The sequence below is a fragment of the Corvus hawaiiensis genome, chromosome 3 (genome assembly GCF_020740725.1).
Source record: "Corvus hawaiiensis isolate bCorHaw1 chromosome 3, bCorHaw1.pri.cur, whole genome shotgun sequence".
NCBI classification, from domain to species: domain Eukaryota; kingdom Metazoa; phylum Chordata; class Aves; order Passeriformes; family Corvidae; genus Corvus; species Corvus hawaiiensis.
The window spans coordinates 59,468,206-59,489,220 of NC_063215.1; the positions used below are offsets into that span (position 1 = coordinate 59,468,206).

The following is a 21,015-nucleotide window of genomic DNA, read 5'->3' on the forward strand; positions in this document are numbered from 1 at the left end:
ACAGAATTAGTTTATACCAGCTGGATGTATTTTAATATTACTTAACAGCTACTGTAAACCTGTGATGATCTTACCCCTTGCTCAAACTTCACTGACTCCATTGACTGTTCCAGCGTGAGGGTTGCTGTTCCACACCTCAGCCTTTGCACAGGTTCTTTAACAACCATTTAAGGGCAGAATTCGCCAGTATCAGCGAGGAAGACCATCGGCATCTTGTTTGTCCCATTTTCTCAGCATCCCTGACTCACTTAGCAGGGCTAGTTTGCGGGGTTTTATTGACACAAGAGCAATTTTTCAAGAGTAAATACTCTGATGAAAGGAGTTCTAGAACTGAAGTAATTTTAAAATCTTGAAAATTAAAGCAGATACTCATCAGCATGTGAGAAAAATGGGTGACTTTTGAGCTAGTTCAAAGAGAGGTAGGCAGAATTTGCATTTTCGAAAAAAATTTATTTAGACATCTGTTACTCTTAAATTACAAAAGTTAAAAAGAGCATGCAGTGCAGTGACACATCACTGATTACTTCTAAAGCTGTTTTAAGACATAAGGTGGTCTTTCTTCAAGAGAAGACAACTCAACATGATCCAAACTCAACTATCCATTTCTCATATTTCTCAATGTCCGCAGCAGATACAGATTTAGAAACTTTCTTCAAAGCTATTTCAAAGTCTTCCATAGTTGTTGGCATGTGCATTTCATCTCGGGGAAGATTTCTTATTTCTTCTGGTGTCAAGCCTTCAATACGCCTCCTCATAGCCATCAACGATGCATCTCTAGTCGGAGGGTAAGAAAATAAAATCATTACTCAATGCAGGATGGCAAGTTCAATTGTTTGAAAGGCTCAACATGGCATTCCAGCTAAGCTGCTGCATTCAGAAAGACACAATAAAGAATTGTAAACTTTGATGGGAAGATCTCAAAGTGCTTGTACAAACTACAATACCATGCTATCCATATTTTTCAAACATGGCATTATCTGAACAGCTGCTATTCACAGGCTAGGCAAAAGAAGTGAAGACAAACTGGTTTAGCTGATGTCACTGCATGCCTATGATGCAGCTGCTGTTTATAGTATTTTTGAACAGCAACAAGGCAATAACAATTTCACTCCTCCTAGATATAGAAGGAGTAGCTGGAGTGTTTTGAATGTTTGAACAGGAATCCCACTTCAAAGACAGAGGAGTCAACAGTATCTACCTCTAACCGGTATGCTCACATCTCAGTGTTAAATGACAAAATCTGTTGTCTGTAGCTCCTCAAACTTCTGGCCTTAATAAGCACTGAGTGTTTTTATGAGTGTGTCATTTTCTTTCATGTTAGGTTTGACTACATTTAGATTTCCAGCAGGAAATCTGGTAGCAGCAGGTGATGAGCTGGTGAGGTGATAATTAGATAACACTGGAAGGCTAAAGTTCCTGCTAATTCATTGTTATATATCTTATAATAACCAGAAAATGCTGCTTATTTGTCTAGCAGTAAAAAAGATGGAAGTGTAATCTCGGTGATGTCACAGTAGTATATTGTGTCATATCAGTAGGTGCGAATCCAAAGAGAGAAAAACTTACACGTTTGTCTTCCGGAAGGATTTAGGAAGATGGTTTGAGCATATTCTGTTTCAGTACCACCCCCTCCCCCCTGAAAGGAAACCATAGCTGACAGACTTAAGGAATTTACTAAATAATTCACAGAATATTCCAAGTTGGAAGGGACCCACAAGGATCATCGAGTCCAACTCTTAAATGAATGGCCTTTACAGGGATCGAACCCACAACCTTGATGTCATCAGTACCATGCTCTGACCAACCGAGCTAATCTCAGTGCTAATTAATAAATTAAAACCTGTAACACAGGAGCAAAAATGTCAGACCAACCAAAAGGTTGCCTCATTGAACTCCATCTCAACCAAGTATCACCATGCTTTGCTGTTACATCATCATTTATAAACCATAAGCTACTGTTACACAGTGGGGTGGGGGGAACATTCCATGCATCTAATTTGCTTCCAGACAGCAGTTAAAAAAAACCCAGAAAGTCCAGCAAAAACAATCCAACAATCCAACCAACCAGCCCATCATACCACAACACACAGAAAGAACTGAAGTGCAGCTGCCACCACTTCCTTTTGTAAAGTCATTTTATGGACAGTCATTCCAAACGGAACTCCTGGTGCTTTCTCAAACGCACTCTTGGTGCCTGGAGAAGCACCAAAGCTGTATTCAAAAAACAAGCAGCCACCCACTGGAGGGGCCAGCAGGGGCCAGTTCTGTTCTGAAGGCCTTTCAACATTCACAGTCCACTCAAAACAACGATTCAAAGTCAGTTCATACTCACATCTAATCTGCAATTTAGATGCATTTTGTATTTCCTGAAAGTCATTTTAAAATGAAGGTTCACCTTCATTTCCCATGGTTATATGCTGACTGCTAGGAACTGTAGTGTTACCTCTGACTGGTTTTCACTCTGGCTCAGCAAACTTTGGACTTCACCTCAAATTCTTTAAGATAGGAGGGTCATTTCAGTAAACCAGAGCTCTTGGTCCACTTATTCTTAGGTTTTGCTTATGTCACTAGCAAGGACTGTCACAGTATACAGGCTTGGACTTTACTATGCTTACATACTGAGAGCCTGAATCATAAAAAAGCGCTTTTAAATCATCCACATCTTTTTGTCTCAACGTAAATGAAACAATCATGCCCAAGAGCTGTTTTTCCTGACACCATGAACAAAGTGTAAATGCACAGGCTAATATGAGTACTTTCTTCGTGATTTCAAATCATGGACATCCAAATCCCAGTTCATCTGGATTTCTGCTTGCTGCCACCTCAGTCATCACTTCAGAGACTGCCACAAGTGGAAGATTCAGATGTTTCTTTGTGGTTTTTTTTATCTGTTTGCCTTTTTTTTAAATAGTATTTGTACAAATGGACTTTGGTTAAAAAAATCAAATGTAACTGTGTACAAATACATATACACATAAAACTCACTGAAAAACATCACAAGTATTTTCACTTCTAAAACAATGTATTGATATTCAGTATAAAATTAATTACAAACAACAAACACTGAACAGACTGGAGGAGACAAACTGCAGCTAAAATGCACAAAGCACCAGATCAAATAAACACTCTTTCATACAACATGAACCTATTAGCACAAACTGCTTTCAAAGCAGAACCAACACCAAGACTGATCAAAAGAACACCACAAATTCATCTCACAAACCTACAAATGAAACAAACCTGCACAACACAGATTCAGAGCAACTAACATACCATTCTTTTCCTAGACACTGTGCAAGGAGGCTCCAAACTTTTAGCTCAGCCTGCAGCAGCCCTGCTGACAGAGCCTTTGGCAGCAGCTTTGTGTACAGGCTACTTGCTTTCATCCCTGTGGCACAGCACATTGTCCTCTCAGCTGTGCTGACACGTGTCTGCAGAGCCAAGTTAGGAATCTAGGCAAGAAACGGATCCACATTTGAGGAAGTAGCCAGGAGGTGCCTTTACTCCAGCTCTCTCATCATGCTCAAAGCACAACCCCACAAAAGTTGGGCTGGAACAACTAGGAGCTGAAGCCTTGCCCTGCCACACTTCCATGCTACCTCCAAAGCCTGAAAGCAGCGTTACACAGGTGCTTATCAGATGACAACAGCACCTTAAGCAGCTTCAGTTCTCTGCCCCGTACTGCAGATCCCAGAGTTTGCCACTGCTGCAACTGTGCCAGTACAAGTCTTTTAATGTGCATGGGACAACTGACACTTACCTCTTAATAGATCAGTCCTTTCCTTCCCTTTCCAATTTTTCAAAGAAAGTACAACAGAAGGATTAGAAGGTATTTTTAGTCAATTATTTCAGGAATCTAGGCTAGAGAATATGCTCACAATTGTATGCCAATAGAACAGAGAAGATAGGGAAATGGAGCAGGTAGCAGAAAACTTTAGTCAGTCTCATCACAAAAACCAATGTGCTGAGTACACAGCTCTTGCACCATCACACAAGACTCTACACCTTTTCCATGTCATGAAGGAAGAAAACCCTGTGTTTTTACTTTAGTTATTCCAGCCTCTATCACTGTTGCCTCTTACACATGGATTTCTGCAGAAGTTGTACAACCCCAGCAGAATGACTTCAACTCTACAAGTTAAAGTTTACCATCCTCTGGATAGTCCTCATGCATGGAATTTAGTCTACATGAAAGAAGGTAGAATTTTACCTAAACCACAGCGGATTAGATTACTAGGTTGCAACTACTCTTCAAACGGAAATTTAGGTAAGTATTAATGCAGTATTTCACCTTTTAGCCATACATAAAAGACAAGTTACAGTCCATTTTTATGCAATAACTTTAATCACGTAAACCGGTTACCTTACAGTTTTCCCAGAGTCTGCAGCAGTAGTAACACAAATGATGCAATGTCAACTTACCTGCATACATTGGTAATGTCTGCACCTGAATAACCCTCCATTTTCTCAGCTATGTTTGCAAGGTCAACATCGTCAGCCAGTTCCAGCTCTCGCAGATTTATTTTCAGGAGTTCCTCTCTACCTTTGGCTAACCAGAGAAAACAAAATTGAGTCTATACAATTTGCTTTCTGAAGATAAATAATAAATTGAAGGAGGATAAGAGGGAAGAATGAGAAAAAGGACACTGTACTTGCTACAAGAGTAAATGTTTATGTTTAAATTCAACCTGGTTCTGAATCCGTAAGTGAATTTGCATACGTGTATCAATTAGATTTTTAAACCAAGTGATCAAAACTAAAGCAATATTGATAAAGTTTAGATTTTAGAATTTTTAACTACTCCTCTACTCCTCTCCCGAATTCTTCATACCTGATGGTAAAGGAATGTAAATTCTCTTTTCTAGTCTCCGTCGTAGGGCTTCATCAATATCCCAAGGAAAATTAGTAGCAGCAAGTACCATGACCATCTTAGAAGGATCATCATTTTCAGTAGCCCCCCCAACACCTGCAACGGAGAAAAGAGGAGGTAAAATATACATATGTTTTCTGAAATTTCATGTATGGAGAAAACAGTTCTGTAGTATTAAAGCAGCTACTCTACTGCACTTTAATAAGCCCAAGCATAATAGAATCACCAAGTGCAACAGAGTTCGCTTTTTCATCTCTATGACAGCCTGCAAGCATAAATGGAAACTTGGTTTAAACAGGAGCAGGGGCAGAGGCCACTGCTCAGACCAGGAAGTTCCTCTCTATCATAGCTAGAATGGTTTTACAGGAGGTTGTTTGTACTTCTGCCAAAACAGTGGTTCAGTTTTCATGTCGACACCTTGTAACAGCATGCAAGGAAACAAAACAACCCCCAACACCACCACCACACCAAAAACCAGACGTCCCTCACAGTATTCACCAACAGCCACACAAAAGCAGCATGACTTCCCTACAAGGTGTCCTCACTTCTGAATTCAGGCCAAAGGTTCCACGTGTACAGATGGACTGTACAAAACTGCTGAAGTAATGTTTAAATTTGGTGAACTAAATCACAACTTCTCAGAGACAGACAGAATACCTCAATTTCTAAACAGTATGAACCTGCTACAATAGGAAGAAGGTAATTTTCTTAAAGTTGCTACTCTCTGTATCTACTGTTTTTGCTTAGAACAACAGGATTGGGCTGTGGGATAGCCATTGCACCTAGTCTGCTTGAGAACCTGCATATAAAACACTATTTATGAAAGCCTAAGTAAAAGGATTCAAATAGTTGTTATTAATAAAATCAGATTATGTACATACTTGACATGAGAACAGTATTACAGCTCTGCTGCTCTTTAAAGACAAAAATAAAAGGGTACCAACATCAGAGAAGGAGAAATAAATATGCAAATCTTCTGACTCCTGGAATTCTATCACAAATCAGTCCATAGATTAGCACTTTTCAGTAGTTCCTTTCCTTCTCTGTGCTCACCAGAATATAAAAAGGATGCCTCTACAGCAACTCTGCGCTGTTACCTGCTTTTGAACTTCGCTGATTTGTGAAATACTAGCCACACATCTGTAGTGAACTCAGTGTTTTAAAATGAAAACTCTCCCAACCACTTCTATGAAATAGATGATCTTCACTTTTATTTATATTTTTGGGAGAAAAAGAGATCCCAAAGAAGTTAAGTGTAATGCTGCCTTTGAAGTTTAAATTGGAACAGGTCACAGTTCTTTTGAACCACTTTTTACTTAATTTTGAAGAAGTGAGTGACATGCCAGGCGAAGACTGAGAGAAACAGGGGTTTTTTCTGCTGCTCTTTTGAAATCATGTATTTTCTATTGAATCCTCCTTTTCTGAATCACTTTTGGCTCAGAGGCCAAAAGACTTAAACAACATCACTTGTAGCTTTTAACCCAAATTTCATGTAAGTCTTTCAAAAAACTGCTTCTGAAGAGTGAAGTTTTGAATGATTTTTGGTTTTTGTCCCTCAAGTTTCCTCCAGTCCAGCAGTTCCCAGTGATCAGGTTATTTACCATCCATTTGAACCAGCAGTTCTGCCTTCACACGTCGGCTGGCTTCATGCTCCTCTGAAGTTCCCCTGCGGCTACAGATGGAGTCTATCTCATCAATAAATATGGTTGTCGGGGCATAAAATCGAGCCTGAAGAAAGCAAAAGATAAAGAAGAAGCTGAGATAGCAGTCTACTCTCATTTAAGAAGTAGCAGCATATTCAGAGCTGAGTAATGATGTATTTACCCCATTCTATCAGCTCACAAGTATTGAACAATCCCCACCCTTTCCTCTCTCGGACCCCAGCACTCAGGTACAGAGCAGCTGTGCATTCATTCACAGCATTTGAGTAGGAGAGCTTTTGGCAAAGTCCTGTAGTTGCTAGGGCTATAAAAAAACATTTAATAAGCTATAGGCAGTTTTCCACATTAGGAGTAACATTTTTAGCTGTGAAAGTCATCACAGAATGCTTGAATAAGATTTCAGTTAAAGTTAGGATGAATGTTAAGCTGGGACACCATGACATGGAACCTGTCCAAGAGAGGTCAACTGCAAAATAACTGACCTTTTTGAAAACAAGAGCATTTAAAGACAAGGATCCAGGATAATAAAAAAGAGCAGTTGAGATGCTGTTCATTGTGTATCTGCATTTTTGACTAATCACATTAAATGAGCTGGTACCAGACCTACCAAACCATAATGTGAAAGATCTTTTACTTCCTGACTTTTCTGACTACTGTAACTGCAACTCTGCTTTCCCCTTCAGTACTGTGCAAACACTGCATGCAAACCTGGTAACACATGGAAAAATAAGGCAACTATTTTCTGAGCCCATTTCAAGATTATGTGCTCTGAAGCCAAATACAGTTTGGAAGGCCACTTCTTTTAAGCACAAACAAAAAACCACCCATAAAAACAACAAAACACAGCCTAAAAATAGGGTTCTCACCCAGAAAGCAATTAATTCCATCCCTATATTTACATTCAAGTATGTTCTGCAGCACTCACCAGCTTAGTGAGCTACCTCTAACATAGCAAGCTAACCCTGAAAATTAAAGATGACCTAATTTTTCAGCTTTTATAAATCTATTTAGGAATAATCTTGAAATGCAAATGGGCAAATCAGAAATGCCCCAAGCATTTGAAGCTTGGAGAGCCGTTTATGTATGCTATGAGTATGAAACCTTGGTAAGGTTTCATTGTTCCAGAGGTGATTCTACTTCATTATCTCACTGCTCATATTCAGAAACTTAAATCACCATTTCAAACAGCAGACGAACAAGTTTCTCAGATTCTCCTCTGTATTTTGAGGTAAGTGTGGAAGAAGAAACATTGAAAAAAGTTGTCTTGCATTCAGTGGCTACAGCTTTTGCTAGGAGGGTCTTTCCAGTACCAGGAGGACCAACCATCAGCACACCCTATTAATATGAAAAAGAACCACTTTTAGGACAAGAACCAAAACAGAGAACTTTACAGTTTGTTTAGTGTAATAGTAAAATACTGGATGTACACTTTCCCTTGAAAAGTTATTCAAAGGTAAGTAATGAATACTATTGCTTACTTGCAAACACATAGCTGAAGACAGTGCAGGTATCTGGCTGACATCTTTGTCTTGCTGTTATTATTTACCATAAATTTTGCTACTAAAATGTGGAAAGAATTTACTTAAACTGTAAAACATTTGACATTTCTTACTCTGCCAAGATGCAATCTCAAAATCCTACTTATGATCACAGAAGCAGGTTTTTTTCATACCTTCCAGGGTCTTCTAATCCCCTTAAAAAACTCTGGCATCCACATTGGTAAAACTACAGCTTCCTTAAGCAGCTTTTTGGCTTCTACTAAATCAGCAATGTCATCCCTGACAAGAAAGAGAAAGTTGTTTGACAGATTCAGATGGCATGCAAGAGTCACTCCACAGCACAATTAAACTTACACACCAGCTCTCCCATAAACCCAATGCATTTTCCTGAATTATTTACGTTCTAATGGCAAAAGCCTGTAACAACTACAATTGGCATCTGGCAGGTAGACTCCAGCTGGATGCAAAAGCAAGAACGACATGAACTATTTCACTAGAGCACCACTGTCAGTATACACAGAAGAACAAGCAGAGTAAAGCAAGTTGGCGCAACTTAGGCTAACTACAGATTATGCTTTCTTCTTTTGCTGAGATGGCCCTGAAACTTAAATACCTTCTTTCATTGTTACAAGAACAACTTGCTGAAGACTAGTAAATGGAGTAGAATTAAAGAGAATTTTTAGAATTCTTTTTCAGAGTTACAAATGTATTAATTCTTAGATACCTTACAGGCTGGTCTTATTTCCTTGAGGGTAACTCTCAGGGCATTCCTCTTATCAGCACGTGCCCAAGTAACATTTTGGTTTCAAAACACATCTATATGAAGAATTAGTTTCAAATCTGAAGTCGTAATTTAAGAGTCAATATAAAAACTGAAACATATTTAAATATTAAACTGAAATACAGGACAGCTGCATGCACACAAAGTGTTTTATGGGGCTGTTCAGGTTTTTTTAAAGCCTACTTTATTTGCCAAAAGATTTTTGCTCATTTAATCCTCACAAAACCACCTAAGCTTGGAAACATTTGAAACACAATACAACCTTTGTATAAGGTTTAACACATTTATGTAAAGGTACTGGCACAGGATTTTATTTTATACTAGTGGCCACATCATGTCCAGCAACATTTCAAAGGGTTCTGATATTGACATAGCTCCTTTGTTAATTGATGCCTTTTCCTGGTCTTAAAATCAAGAGTCAGACACGGTTAGAAGGGGAAAAGGGATTTTACCTTGGTATTTATTTTAAGGATCCTTAGGTGCACACGTCCAGGTCAAATGCACCTCAATGCATCTTGCAATGCACACCCCCAAAAGGTCTGGTCTAATATTATAGGTTTTACTAATTAGCATATCTATCAAAAATTCCCCAATGAGAGACTCCAATGAGCCCCCCCTCCCCAAGGAGCCTCACCCTGGATGGATCTATCTTAGTTTACAGAATGTGTTCTGGAGAGGACCTTGGGGTCTGGGGCACACTGATCCCTAACTACAAAGCTTCTAAAATGTTTAGTCTCCTAGCTTGACAAGTCCAAGAATGTAGGCAAAAAGCACTAAAGAATACAGAAGTTGTAAAAAAGGTATAACAGGGGTATAAAAGAAAAGGCAAAAAATCTTCATGGCATCATAATCAGTTTTCTGTCTTGCTATGCCCCAGAGTAGCAAAACAGTTTTTCAAATCAAGAGACACTGACAGACATTAGAAAGTTTTACATTGCAAAAGAGTATCTCAAAAATTGATTTTAGGACTCTCAGAAAATTTTGATAAGCTTCATATGGCCAGGTTGGAGAGGACTTTAGGCAATCTGATCTAGGGAAAGATGTCCCTGCCCATGGCAAGGACTGCTTAAGCTGATCTTTAAAGGTCCCATGCAGCCCCAACTATTATATGAAGCTATGTGTGGGGGGGAAAAAAAAATTGAGCTCTAGAAATATTCAGCTACATAAGAAGTTTAGTTGCCTATTCAAAGGCAGTAAGGAAAAGCTGTATATACTTTCCTTACGTAAGTATCAGATAAAATACTTAATTCTTGTCATATCATGTAAGAGGGAATAGAAACAACAACTCAAGAGGCTAAACAGCAGTACTCAAACTTACCATCGAATGTTGGGATTCTGAGAAATTATATCTCTTTCCAAAGCTTCTACTAAATCTTTGTCATATCCAGTACTATCAAATTTCTTTGGTTCAGACTCTGAAATCTCTGATGTGGATTTGTTCTACATATAAAAGATATAACAATGTAAATACATAACAATGGTTATGCTACTAATTAGTTTTTATCACAATTCCATAACAGCATCATATTTTTAGAAGGTGGCAACATAAACCAGCATGAATATTATGAAGCATCCACATTACAGCTGCACTGCAGGATGGATCTGTGTGTTTCACCCAGATTTCTGTACTGCCCTTGTTCCATTTCCTTCTCCCCAAAGCCAGCATATTGCACTGATGCAGTTTCTTTGCTTTGGTACCTAATCAAAACTGCATACACCTATCCCAGTGTAACAGTTTCTGCCTCTTCTCCCAGAGAAACCTAAAACTATCTGAGACAAGGTAGCGGGAAATAATGCATAAGACTGGACCACGAAGTGTCACACTGAGAGTATCTCAAATTCTCTAAGTGTCATAAATATGCCATGTATGTGGGACACAAAAAACAAAATTAAGTGTGATTTCCATATGTAGAATGAGCAGAGGTGATCTGCAGGGAGACCACAGGGGTAAAACCAGAGCTAATTAACTGATACAGAAGCATGGACATGAACAGCAGAGAAGCAGCTCTGCAGCAGAATTGAAGCAAAGAAGCTACACAGTTGAAAGGGCTCAAACAGCAGAAACCATGCAACTGAAGGGAAATAAAATGCACTAGACATACCCTGGTTTTATACATTTAACAGCAAGCACTGGTGATGACAGAACAACTGTAAAAGAGAAAAAGAGACCTATCCTGTCTCTCTGTGGGTATATTCTGATGGAGAGAGTATTATCACTCAAAGACAATCTAATTTAGCTCCTAATAAAAGTAGCAGCTTACACAGCTAAAGAACTCCACCCTTGTAGATTATGCTATCTCCACAGGCCATGATACCTTGCCACAACTTAAGGCTGCTGAAGCTAACAAACTATTGCATGGACATTTGATTTCTTTAGACCCTGGAAAACTAGGAATCTACTGTTTCCTGTATGGTCTCTTACTTTGGTCATCAGCTACACTTATGGAGACCAGAACACAAAGTGAAAATTAAAGCACTCTGATTGCCAAGAACAGATCAGAGTTCAAGTATGCTGGGGTTTTGTTCATCTAAAACTGAATAGAGTATGGAGCTAGCAACAGATCTCAAAAAAACCCAAAAAACAAAAAAAACCCCCACAAGACTCTCCTTTAAGGATTAAGTAAATCTTGAAATGCTTTGAAGAGGCAAGTCAATCTTGGTTTACATTATACTCAAAGCAATTAAGCCACAAAGATGTCCCACTTGAATGAGTGCCACCAGGCTCCATCTCAGAAATCCAGTGGTATTAATTTTAAACAACTGCCTTCAAGTTGCCGTAAACACGTCACAGAATCACAGAATGGGTCAGGTCAGAAGGGACCACAGTGGTGGTCCAACCTCACTGCTCAAGCAGGGTTGTCCCAGAGCGCATGGCACAGGATTGCGTGCAGACGGTTCTTGAGTATCTCCAGTGAGGGAGATTCCACAACCTCTTTGGATAACCTGTTCCAGTGCCTCGTCACCCGCACAGTAAAGAAGTTTTTCCTCATGTTCAGCTGGAACTCCCTGTGCATCAGTTTCTGCCCACTGCCTCTTGTCCTACTGCTTGGCACCACCAAGAAGAGCTTGGAAACACCCACCTTCAGATACATTTACCAGATCCCAACTTCCCAGAGCAACTGTTTGTTTTTAATTAATCCATAATCAACACTGTGCACAAAGCAAAGACACCCTACAAGGTGAGATTCAAATCAGCACGCTGACATGAACAGAAGAAACATTTTATAGGGATGTCATTTTAGAATACACTCAGTAGTAAGAAAGCAAGTCTGACTTTCAGAACTCCATGAAGTTATTTGCAAGTTTACCTTTTCCTCTTTTCCTTTATTTTGCTGATCCTTTTTTTCCCGGCTGCGGACTGCCTTCCCTTTATCACTGGGATTTCGAGAGGATGGACGGTGAGAGCCTCTGACAGCTGCACTTACACGATTATTGTGAGCTCTGCAATCACTGCACGGAGCAGACTGACGCTTCCTGGGTCCTGGCGAAGGTCTAATTAGTTGTAACATATGCAAAAAGCCTCAGTGTAAAGCCACTGGTGAGCACTACCTAACCAAATCAACTGGTTACAAACTGAAAAGCCATTTTGCTCAAGATAAAAATCTGTATGTCAGAAACAGCTATATGTCAAGGACAGGTATTTTAAGATAGTCAGTAAAAATCCATTTTCCCTTTGCCACAAGCTCAGGGTACACTTTTTAAAACAAGTGCTTTGCTTTGTATATTTCATCAGTAAAAGTAATATGCAACCTAGAAAAAATTAACAAACAAAAAAATTCTGCTTATCACCATGGTCCTCACTTCTCTACACAAAGAAATGTAAAGGTTTTGTGGGAATGACAATTTTATTTTCATTTCCTTTTGCTCCCACTTCCTTTGAAGAAAAACATGTATGTGAGGCCTCCAGTTGCTGGAAATGAAACTGCTTCTAGAAGTGCCTGGGAATAAACCACTATTGTGACTGGTATTATGGACTTCTTTTTTAAAATTCAGTTTCTTTCCCATACAAGTCCATTACTCTCACAAATACACTTTTTCCATGGGCCCCCCTAAAACTTCGGCATTAATAAGCTACTAGCCAAGTTTAAGTTCAGGGATATTTCCAGGGAACGGAAAATCTAAATCTTTGATTTGGAGAGCATTTACTGAAACTAAATGATGTGTTTTGATGCATCGTTTAAGATGTGTCAGGATCCTTCACATAATACCTTCACAGAAATTGTCTTTAATTGATTCACAGCAGTGAGTTTGTCAGAACACTACAGATCTCTTCAGGATGAAATGCATATTACACTACATGAATATGCTGATGGTAAGACCATACGTGTTAGGAGTATTTTCATTCTCCAAGTGGAATTTCTACCAACCTATTTGTATTTATGAACACCTACGGATTCCACCCCAAAGCTCAAAATACACAGTGTGATTCCACACCTGATTTCCACCTCAGTTTGTGAGTTCTGCTATCTCAAGATGGGAATTGATGCAACACAGCCCAAGTTTTCACTATGGCTTTTTCATATTGCCACAATTCAATACTTCAGCAGCTGGCAAGACAAATGGAACAGGAACAGTTCTCTCAAGACCTTCCCTTTTTATAAACATGAATTTGTGTATCTTTTCTCTAGAAACCCTCAAAACATTAGGAAAGTTCCACCTCTCAGACTTTATCCTTCCATAACATTTGACTGAATTTGGCTGTGAGTATTCCAAAGTTATTAAATGAGATATACAGAAATAATGTGATCACACAGGACCCATTTCTTTCAGAAGGCAGGCTTAAAATAAATCAATTTAAAAATAGACATTAAAATGTACCCATAAAGACTGAAGGTATCTCTCTGTGAGAAAACCCTTGTAAGTTCAAAGCCTCAAACAATAATTTGACAATACAGCTGAAGTAATCTGACAATCACTTTATGTCAAAATGCACAGTTCTGTGTCTGCTCTGCATGTACTCCTGTTCCCTCCTCTGTGCTACCACTGGCATATGTTAGAACCTCCAGTGAACCAGCTCAGGCAGCTACTCACAAAAAAAAAAAGAAAAAAAGCCAAACAAAAACCAACTAGACACACAGAACAATGTCTTTAGCATCCTGAACCAGCTAATTAATGCCAACAAAGACAAAAGGGAAATAAAAAGTCAAAACCAAACAACTCAACCAACAGCAGGTAGGGAAAGAAGCTTGACACTAGTCAGGCCAATGTAAGATAAAACCCCCAGAACATTCTGGATTAGGCTGCCTCAAAATGACACCTCCTTCACCACAAGCTGCTGGTGCGAGTGTTACACATCTAAGTTCAAGAACAAAAATTACACCACAACAGGCTGAAGTCAAAGCACACTTTGTCCTGATAAATATTAATTTAGGTCTTCAGGTTTCCTCTCACCTACGTTCAGCAGGTACTGGCAAAGACCAGACTTCTGCATCGTGAGCTGGTAATTCTTGTTGCGAGGCTTTCAATGGAGTATTGTCTAGTTTAAAACTCTCCAGTGTTTTCATTATATCTTTCACATGCTTAGCTTCCACACTTATCTCCTGCCAAACCTGATTAAAAAAAAAAAAGGTAGATTAGGCACATTAAGCACACTGGAAATAAGTTTGTAACAGTCCTCTGTTCAAGTCCATGTAATGCCTGGATGGATTCCACAGCGTTTAACAAGCTACCTAATTCTACTTCAATAAACAAGAATTATGCACATTAGATACTAAGGAGGTTTTTCTGCCTTCCTCAGCACATTTAAAGGACAAACTGAGAGATTTTGGATTTAACAAAGACTTTTGACAAATTCTGCAGATTAAGCAGGTATGACAAAACCTAACAGACTAAATATCAATCAGAAGTATCAACCTAATAAACAGAATACCAATGAAAAGAAATTATGGTTTTTGTTGAGGACAAATTAACAACTCACTTGCTATTAAAGACCTTAGCCCCACTAAAACATTGGGGGAAATAAGACCCAAATGATACCAGACTAAAAAATTTCAGCATAACAGGCACTCATCAGCAAGTAGCCAACAAGGCAGACAGTGCACTGGCTCCCAAGGAGCATGTTGCATTGACTGTTCTGCCACTGAAAGACAAGTCATAAAGATGACTTAAACAACTCTATATAACAAAAAAGAAGCCTATATATAACAACACTTGTTTATTAGAGAATAGGGGTAGGTCTTTTTATATTTTTGTTTACAGTAAGATAGGCAATTCTTGCTACTTCAATGCTTTCCTCCCCCCAAAACGTCCCAGAAAAGTGTAATTTACCTGCTGCCATTTCTGTTGCAGATAGGTATCTCTCACAGAGTACAGATACTTATTCATTTGGTCAAGAACTCCCTGGTAGTAGACCATTGCAGAGTCATAATTTCCCAGTAAGGCATATTCACGGGCCAACTTCACATTCTCAATGATCATAACAAGGCTCATGTTCAACATGAAGCTGAAAAAAACCAGGAAATATTAAGGAAGTAAAAAAACCAACCCAGTACTGGAACAATTTTTTTGAAGTATTTTCATATGCTTATTAGCTCATTTGGCATACCAAAATAAAGAAGCTGAAAAAATACCAGATAGAAAAAAAAGGCCTAAAATTAATGTCATCCGTATAAAAAGATAACTGATATTCTGTTACTAGAAATTAAACTTTTCATGTCACAGCTTTGTTTCTTGTCACAGAGATTCTGTCAAAAAGCCCATATAAAATATGCAGATTTAAATGCACTGTTTCAAGTCACAATTGCATACTCTCCCTGCCTCTTTATTCTATTGTAAGATAAATTAGTATTTTACTGTGCTGGCCTGTGGTTTAAAACAAAAAACACCCATCAAGTAATAAATCAAAGCTCTTCTTCCTAGTGCATTGTGTTTAGTTAACTTTTTTTTGTCTTAACATTCCATGCATGTGAGTTTTAACAGTCTAATTTTTGCCTTGCGGAAAACACTGTTCTTCCATTAGTTTGATTTTACAATTCTTCAATTTTATTTAATGTTTCTTTGTAACAAATATCCATCTTCCATGCCAAGCTTGCATCTTTCTATCACTTTCCTTCTTACACTTAAAAATAAACCCTTGAAAAACATTGAGGCTGTTTAAGTTATCACTGAAAGTAAGCAAAAGCCACAATTAAACATTTAGTGTGTAACTACCCATTTTATTTAACATATTGTTCAAACCATGCTATTTTTCCCTGCCAGTGGTGGTTGTTCATGGTTTTTTTGGAGCAAACATCATAGACTGTGACTACTTCCACTTTGTAGCACTAGCAGAATCTGTGCTTTTAGATTAGAATAGCACAGAAGTATTATTTACACAAGTACAGTAGAAGTAGTACTCATTCTTTACAGTGCCACTGTCCATAGAGCAGTCTCCCATGTTACTGTCAGTGTCTTTAATACACCCCATCCCCTTCTCTAAGACACCTGCACTGTCTCCACTTTTCTTGCCTCTTATGCACCAAGAATGCCACTCACCTCCTAATTTCTTAACCAGGCACAGAAAACATTAAAATCAGCAAATAAACATGCCTGCAAGAGAGTTGTCCTGCTCTCATTTTGGTACCTGTACCCAGTGCCAGGAAGAAGCAACTGCAGACAAGCAATTCCAGCTAAGCCCTGGGATGAAGCACACTTGATACAGATCAACTATTTAAAGAATGTAAGAGGCACTAAATTCACATGCGCCATAAACAGACCTAAGACGGAATATATTTCAAGACCAGGTCAGGGTCCAATTCAGACACATTATCAGAGGTTTCAGAAGCCACACTTTGCACACACCTGCCAACCTACTGCTAAAATGTGAGCTCTCCATTTTAAAAGGGACTGCTAAGTACAAATCAAACATTTTAGGGCTTTCACTCTTTTTTCTGACCCCTTTCCAAGTAGTTTTATGCACAGACACACAGCTCAGGCATTCCTGAGCCAACATCCTCTTCTTTTTTGCTTCCATCCTCTTCCTTCCCCAGCTTCCCTTGAAGCAGATAGCTGCTGTCAAAATTTTCGGTCTGAAACAGCTAAACTCTGGAAGCAGGGGAGCTGAAGACAGGCCTCTGAGAGCCCGCACCCATCCCTGCAGAAGGGACCCGTGGGGGTGAGCTTGGAAACCTGCTATCACACAACCTCCACCGTGTAATCTCACTCCAGCCAGACACTCGCCCAGCTGGCCATGATGTCTACAAGCTCATACAGTTAATGTGACCACCAGCTACAAAGACTAACATATCCCAGGCTAATTAGGCTGTGGAGACAGAGTTTGGCTTGGGAGTTTTGTTGGTTTTAACCTCAGGAGAAAGAGCTTGAAGATGTTTGTCAGCTGCTGTATGGATCATCGCACAGATGTTACCAAAGTTTTCCCTGCTATATTTAGGAGCAAGCTTTTCCACTCCTGCTCATCCTACCAGATACACCTGTTTGCCTGTCCTGAGAATTCAAACCGATGACTAACACTACTGAAATCACAAGTTGAGCAAGATGCTAATAGACATTTTAAAAATCAAGTAATAGCAAGTTACTAAAACCAAACTAGACTTTTAAATACAGAGGGAAGTCACAGGTAACTTTTTTTCATTGAATGCTGTAGAGCAATCCAAGCAGAACAGCAACTCTATGTATCCACAAAAAGAAAAAAAAAGTTTGTAAGAATAGCTTTCATTTGGAAATGTGAAAATAACTATTTTTTTTTTTAAAAAAAACCCCAAAACTAAAGAGGCTAAGCCAGAAATATATGAAAGCTTGGGAACAGAAGGATAACACTGCACATAATAAAAGAGCAAATGAGATTTTCAGGTTAGAAAAGGCAGAGAAAGTAAGGACAGAAAGTAGAAACAGACATGTAAGCAGAATGAGCTAGTAACTCATGGGAAGAAAAAAAGAAAAAACAAGGTGCTCACGCAAGTTTATAATGCTACTGGAATCCACCTGTTTCATCAGTGGTATTGAAAATGCAACATAATTTAGTTTAAACTAGAAAACAAATTTAATTTGTTACTTCATCTTGACTCATAAGAGCAGAAGAGCTTGAAGTGGCTTCCAAATGCAAGACTCTTGAGTACAAGTGAGGCAGAAAAAGCTGCTGGCTCTGCTTATGTCTGGACATGCCACTGCTGCTGCCACTTGACTTCTGGCAGTGTCAGAGCTGATACACTAATCAGAGTCCATGGCTCTGCTGCACCTGTAACTGAAGATGCTAAAGCCGTTCTAAGGGGGAAAAAGAAGAGTTAGGGTACTAATCTGAAAGTAGACTGAAGTTTGTGGCAGAAGGTCACAATACACTGGGGCAGCTCAGCCGGGTGTAGGATGTGCGAGGCATGAGTACACACAAATCCAGAGTTAAACCGGAACTGAAGGGATTAACACTCTCACAAAACTAATCTGACACTACTCAATAATTTTTAAAGTATTTACAAACACTTAGCAATATTGCGTATGTTTACAAGTCCTTGGTGCTATCACGTAACAGGATGTCAAAGCAGCAGGTCTGCACTTATCAGCCATGACCTTTCCATGAATCATGGACCAATGAAGTTATCTGTGTTCCAACAGCCACTAAAGCACTAAAAAGCTCGTAAAGTTTACAGTGAACAGGATACAAGGAAAATAACCTAAGCACTTTGTCTTGCCAGTTTAATTCTTCACTGTGTACAAACACACACGCTTCACAACAAGAATAATCACTCTTCACACTAGCTGTGAGTATGTAAGGTTCCCCAAAATCAACCCTTCTCTAGTAACAAAATACATTTTATCATTTGCTCCAAGGACCTAAAATATTTTTAGACTACAGAACAGCCAAGTCCAGCGAGGGTTGAACCTAACAAAAGTTCAAGATCCCTACAGCTTGTGAGAATAAGGTTTTGGAACTTTTTTTTGTATTTCATTTGAAAGATAACAGCCTGACCATTATCAAGAAAACACGGGGGATACTTCATGTTTTCCATAATGACTTCAAGAAATCAGCATAAGGAATAACTGTAAGTAATTTCTGCTCACAGTGATATGTTAGAATCCGGGAAACGGTAACTGAACACTGCATCAATCCTGTAACACAAAGAAAAACTTTAAAAAATAAAATACGAGATTGCTATGCAGAGATGAGAAGTGAAGATTAACACTGGAGTGTTATCAATTACTGTGGTGGACCTGCTGACTCGAAGAACAGCACGAGCCATACATGGAAAATACTTCCAAGGAGTTCTTCGCTCCAACCTCAATGTCTGCACTAAGCCAGAGCCTGAATTTTGGCAGAGTACACAGGTTTCCATTATTTCAGCCTGCTATACAGGCTCCAACATCAAAGCAACTGTGTAATACTTGCAAAGTTCTCTTGGCAAGCCAGATGAGAAAAAAACACCCCAAAGTAACAGCTTTCAGGAATCAGTTTTTACTGAAGACATGATAACCTTGCATCATCTCCGAGCTCCATTCCAGCTTTAACACCTTTCCTCATAACATCCACGGCCAACATTTGGTATTGACAAGTGATTATGTCAATTACCTGGGAAGAAGAGTTGCCAGACTTACCGGACACTAAACAAAATGGTTCTCATTCCGTTGCTGTATTCAACAGTAACGGCAGCAAAAGAAGACCACAGCAGCCACAAATATAAATATACCTGGCCGTTTGTGCGAACAAACAAACAAAAAAAAAATCAATCACTAGGCAGAGATACACTGGTAGCAAATGATTTTATGTTTTCCAGGCTAAGCCTTTCAGAAGACTTTATTAAACATGCTACTTACTCCCCGCTTCAGGGGGGCTAGCATTCTTTTTGATGCTCAATGTTAAATTAGCAAATTTCTTCGGAAGTTTAGAGAGGTCCGCGGCAGAATGGATACCTGGAATTGCTGCCCGCAGCTTCTCTCTGTCTGGACAGAAAATTTGCATCATCGCAGATTCCTGCATATTAACAAAAACCCCCAGAACCAAAAAAGCAGGTGGAGGGTGAAGGGAGAAGTAGGAAGCAGAGCTCCGTGCCCGTGCCGGCAGCACCAGCAGCCCACCCAGGCGGACTGCGGAGGCCGGGAGCGCCGGCCGCACACCTGCGGGCAGCGGCAGCCCCCGACGGCGATGCCCCGTGCGGCACCAACCACGTGTGAGCCACAGCCCTCATAATGAGACCGCCGAGCGCCGTGGTCATGGTCACCGCTGTCGCGACAGCCACCACCGCGGCCCCTCGCCCTCCGGCTCCGGGACAGAGCAGCGGAGCCCGCCCGTGTCCGGGAGCCCTCGGGGCGGCCCCGCCACGCGGGGCGCGGCCATCGCCCCCCGCCCCGGGCCGCAGGGACAGGCGGGCCCGGGCGGACACCGCGGGCCCCTCTCGCTCACTTACTCCTCCCCAGAGCTCGCACCGTCAGCGGCGGCAGCAGCTCCCGACAGCCACGAGTTCTTCACTCCTTCCGCCCCCCTTCCTCCTGCAGCGGCACTGGCCCCGCCCCGGCCCTGCCCGCCACCTCCTCCCGCCGCCGCCGCCGGCAATTTTTGAAGGCAAATCCGGCTGCGTCACTTCCAGCCTGGTGGGACGGGGGACAAGGTCCGCCCAGCAAGGCCGACAGGGAGCCGGTGTCTGTTTGAGAGTTATTACTAAAAGGGAAGAGCTGGTTTGGTTCTATATTTTAAGGAGTAGTGAAAATAAAAAATTTAAAAAGGCGAGGAGAAACCAAGTCGAAATAAAAGAGCAACTGCATTGGCCGGGAATCGAACCCGGGCCTCCCGCGTGGCAGGCGAGAATTCTACCACTGAACCACCAATGCTTGCGCGAAAGAAAGGTTGTGCCTTCGTCAGTCGAAGATGACGAACGCGGATTCCCCCCCACCACTTTACCTACCTGAGATCCTGCCGTGGTGGTCGAGGGGCTTCCTTCGGCTATTTCCTTTCCGTAACTCACAAATGTGAGTTTTGCCGAGTGAATAGCACGCACCCACTTTTATCTACGTGTTCTTTGCTTGTGACTTGTCTGCACCTCTTCAAACTCTCGCAGATGGTGTTATTCCGGGGAAGAAAACGCATCTGAGGGTGCTGAGGAAAACCTGCTGCCGAGAGGAGTCAGACCAGGAAACTGCCCTTGAGTGTCCTGATGGAGCAGGACCTCATCACCTGTCTAAATAGACTCAGCTGCTTAGCAACAAATAGGATCTAAAGGTTGGGCACAATGCAGGAGGTTTATGATAGTCCTTCAGGGTGAACTCCAAACCCCCACAGCAGTA

At 40.4% G+C, this 21,015-nt stretch overlaps 1 protein-coding gene and 1 non-coding gene across 7 annotated transcripts; both read right to left on the minus strand.

Moving 5' to 3' along the window:
• Positions 1–429: 429 nt before the first annotated feature.
• On the minus strand, positions 430–20,866 carry KATNA1 (katanin catalytic subunit A1). 6 transcript variants are annotated; one of them, XR_007202542.1, is made up of 12 exons: positions 19,333–19,525; positions 15,079–15,253; positions 14,203–14,360; positions 12,120–12,303; positions 10,130–10,251; positions 8,204–8,309; positions 7,708–7,866; positions 6,472–6,598; positions 4,832–4,966; positions 4,423–4,549; positions 3,274–3,452; positions 586–774 (listed from the first exon to the last, which is right to left on the minus strand). XR_007202542.1 is itself a non-coding variant. In XM_048298552.1 (11 exons), exons 2-11 carry the CDS (start codon positions 15,247–15,249, stop codon positions 576–578), a joined length of 1,488 nt encoding a protein of 495 aa, XP_048154509.1. In that variant the 5' UTR covers positions 15,250–15,253; positions 20,637–20,866; the 3' UTR covers positions 430–575. The 6 variants fall into 6 exon arrangements, 5 of the variants coding, with proteins under 5 accessions (XP_048154509.1, XP_048154508.1, XP_048154506.1 ...); XM_048298552.1 differs by lacking the exons at positions 3,274–3,452; positions 19,333–19,525 and adding an exon at positions 20,637–20,866 and having other exon boundaries at positions 430–774; XM_048298551.1 differs by lacking the exons at positions 3,274–3,452; positions 19,333–19,525 and adding an exon at positions 20,633–20,866 and having other exon boundaries at positions 430–774.
• TRNAG-GCC lies at positions 20,492–20,562 on the minus strand. Its single transcript has one exon. It is a non-coding gene; the product is annotated as a tRNA-Gly (tRNA).
• Positions 20,867–21,015: the final 149 nt, after the last annotated feature.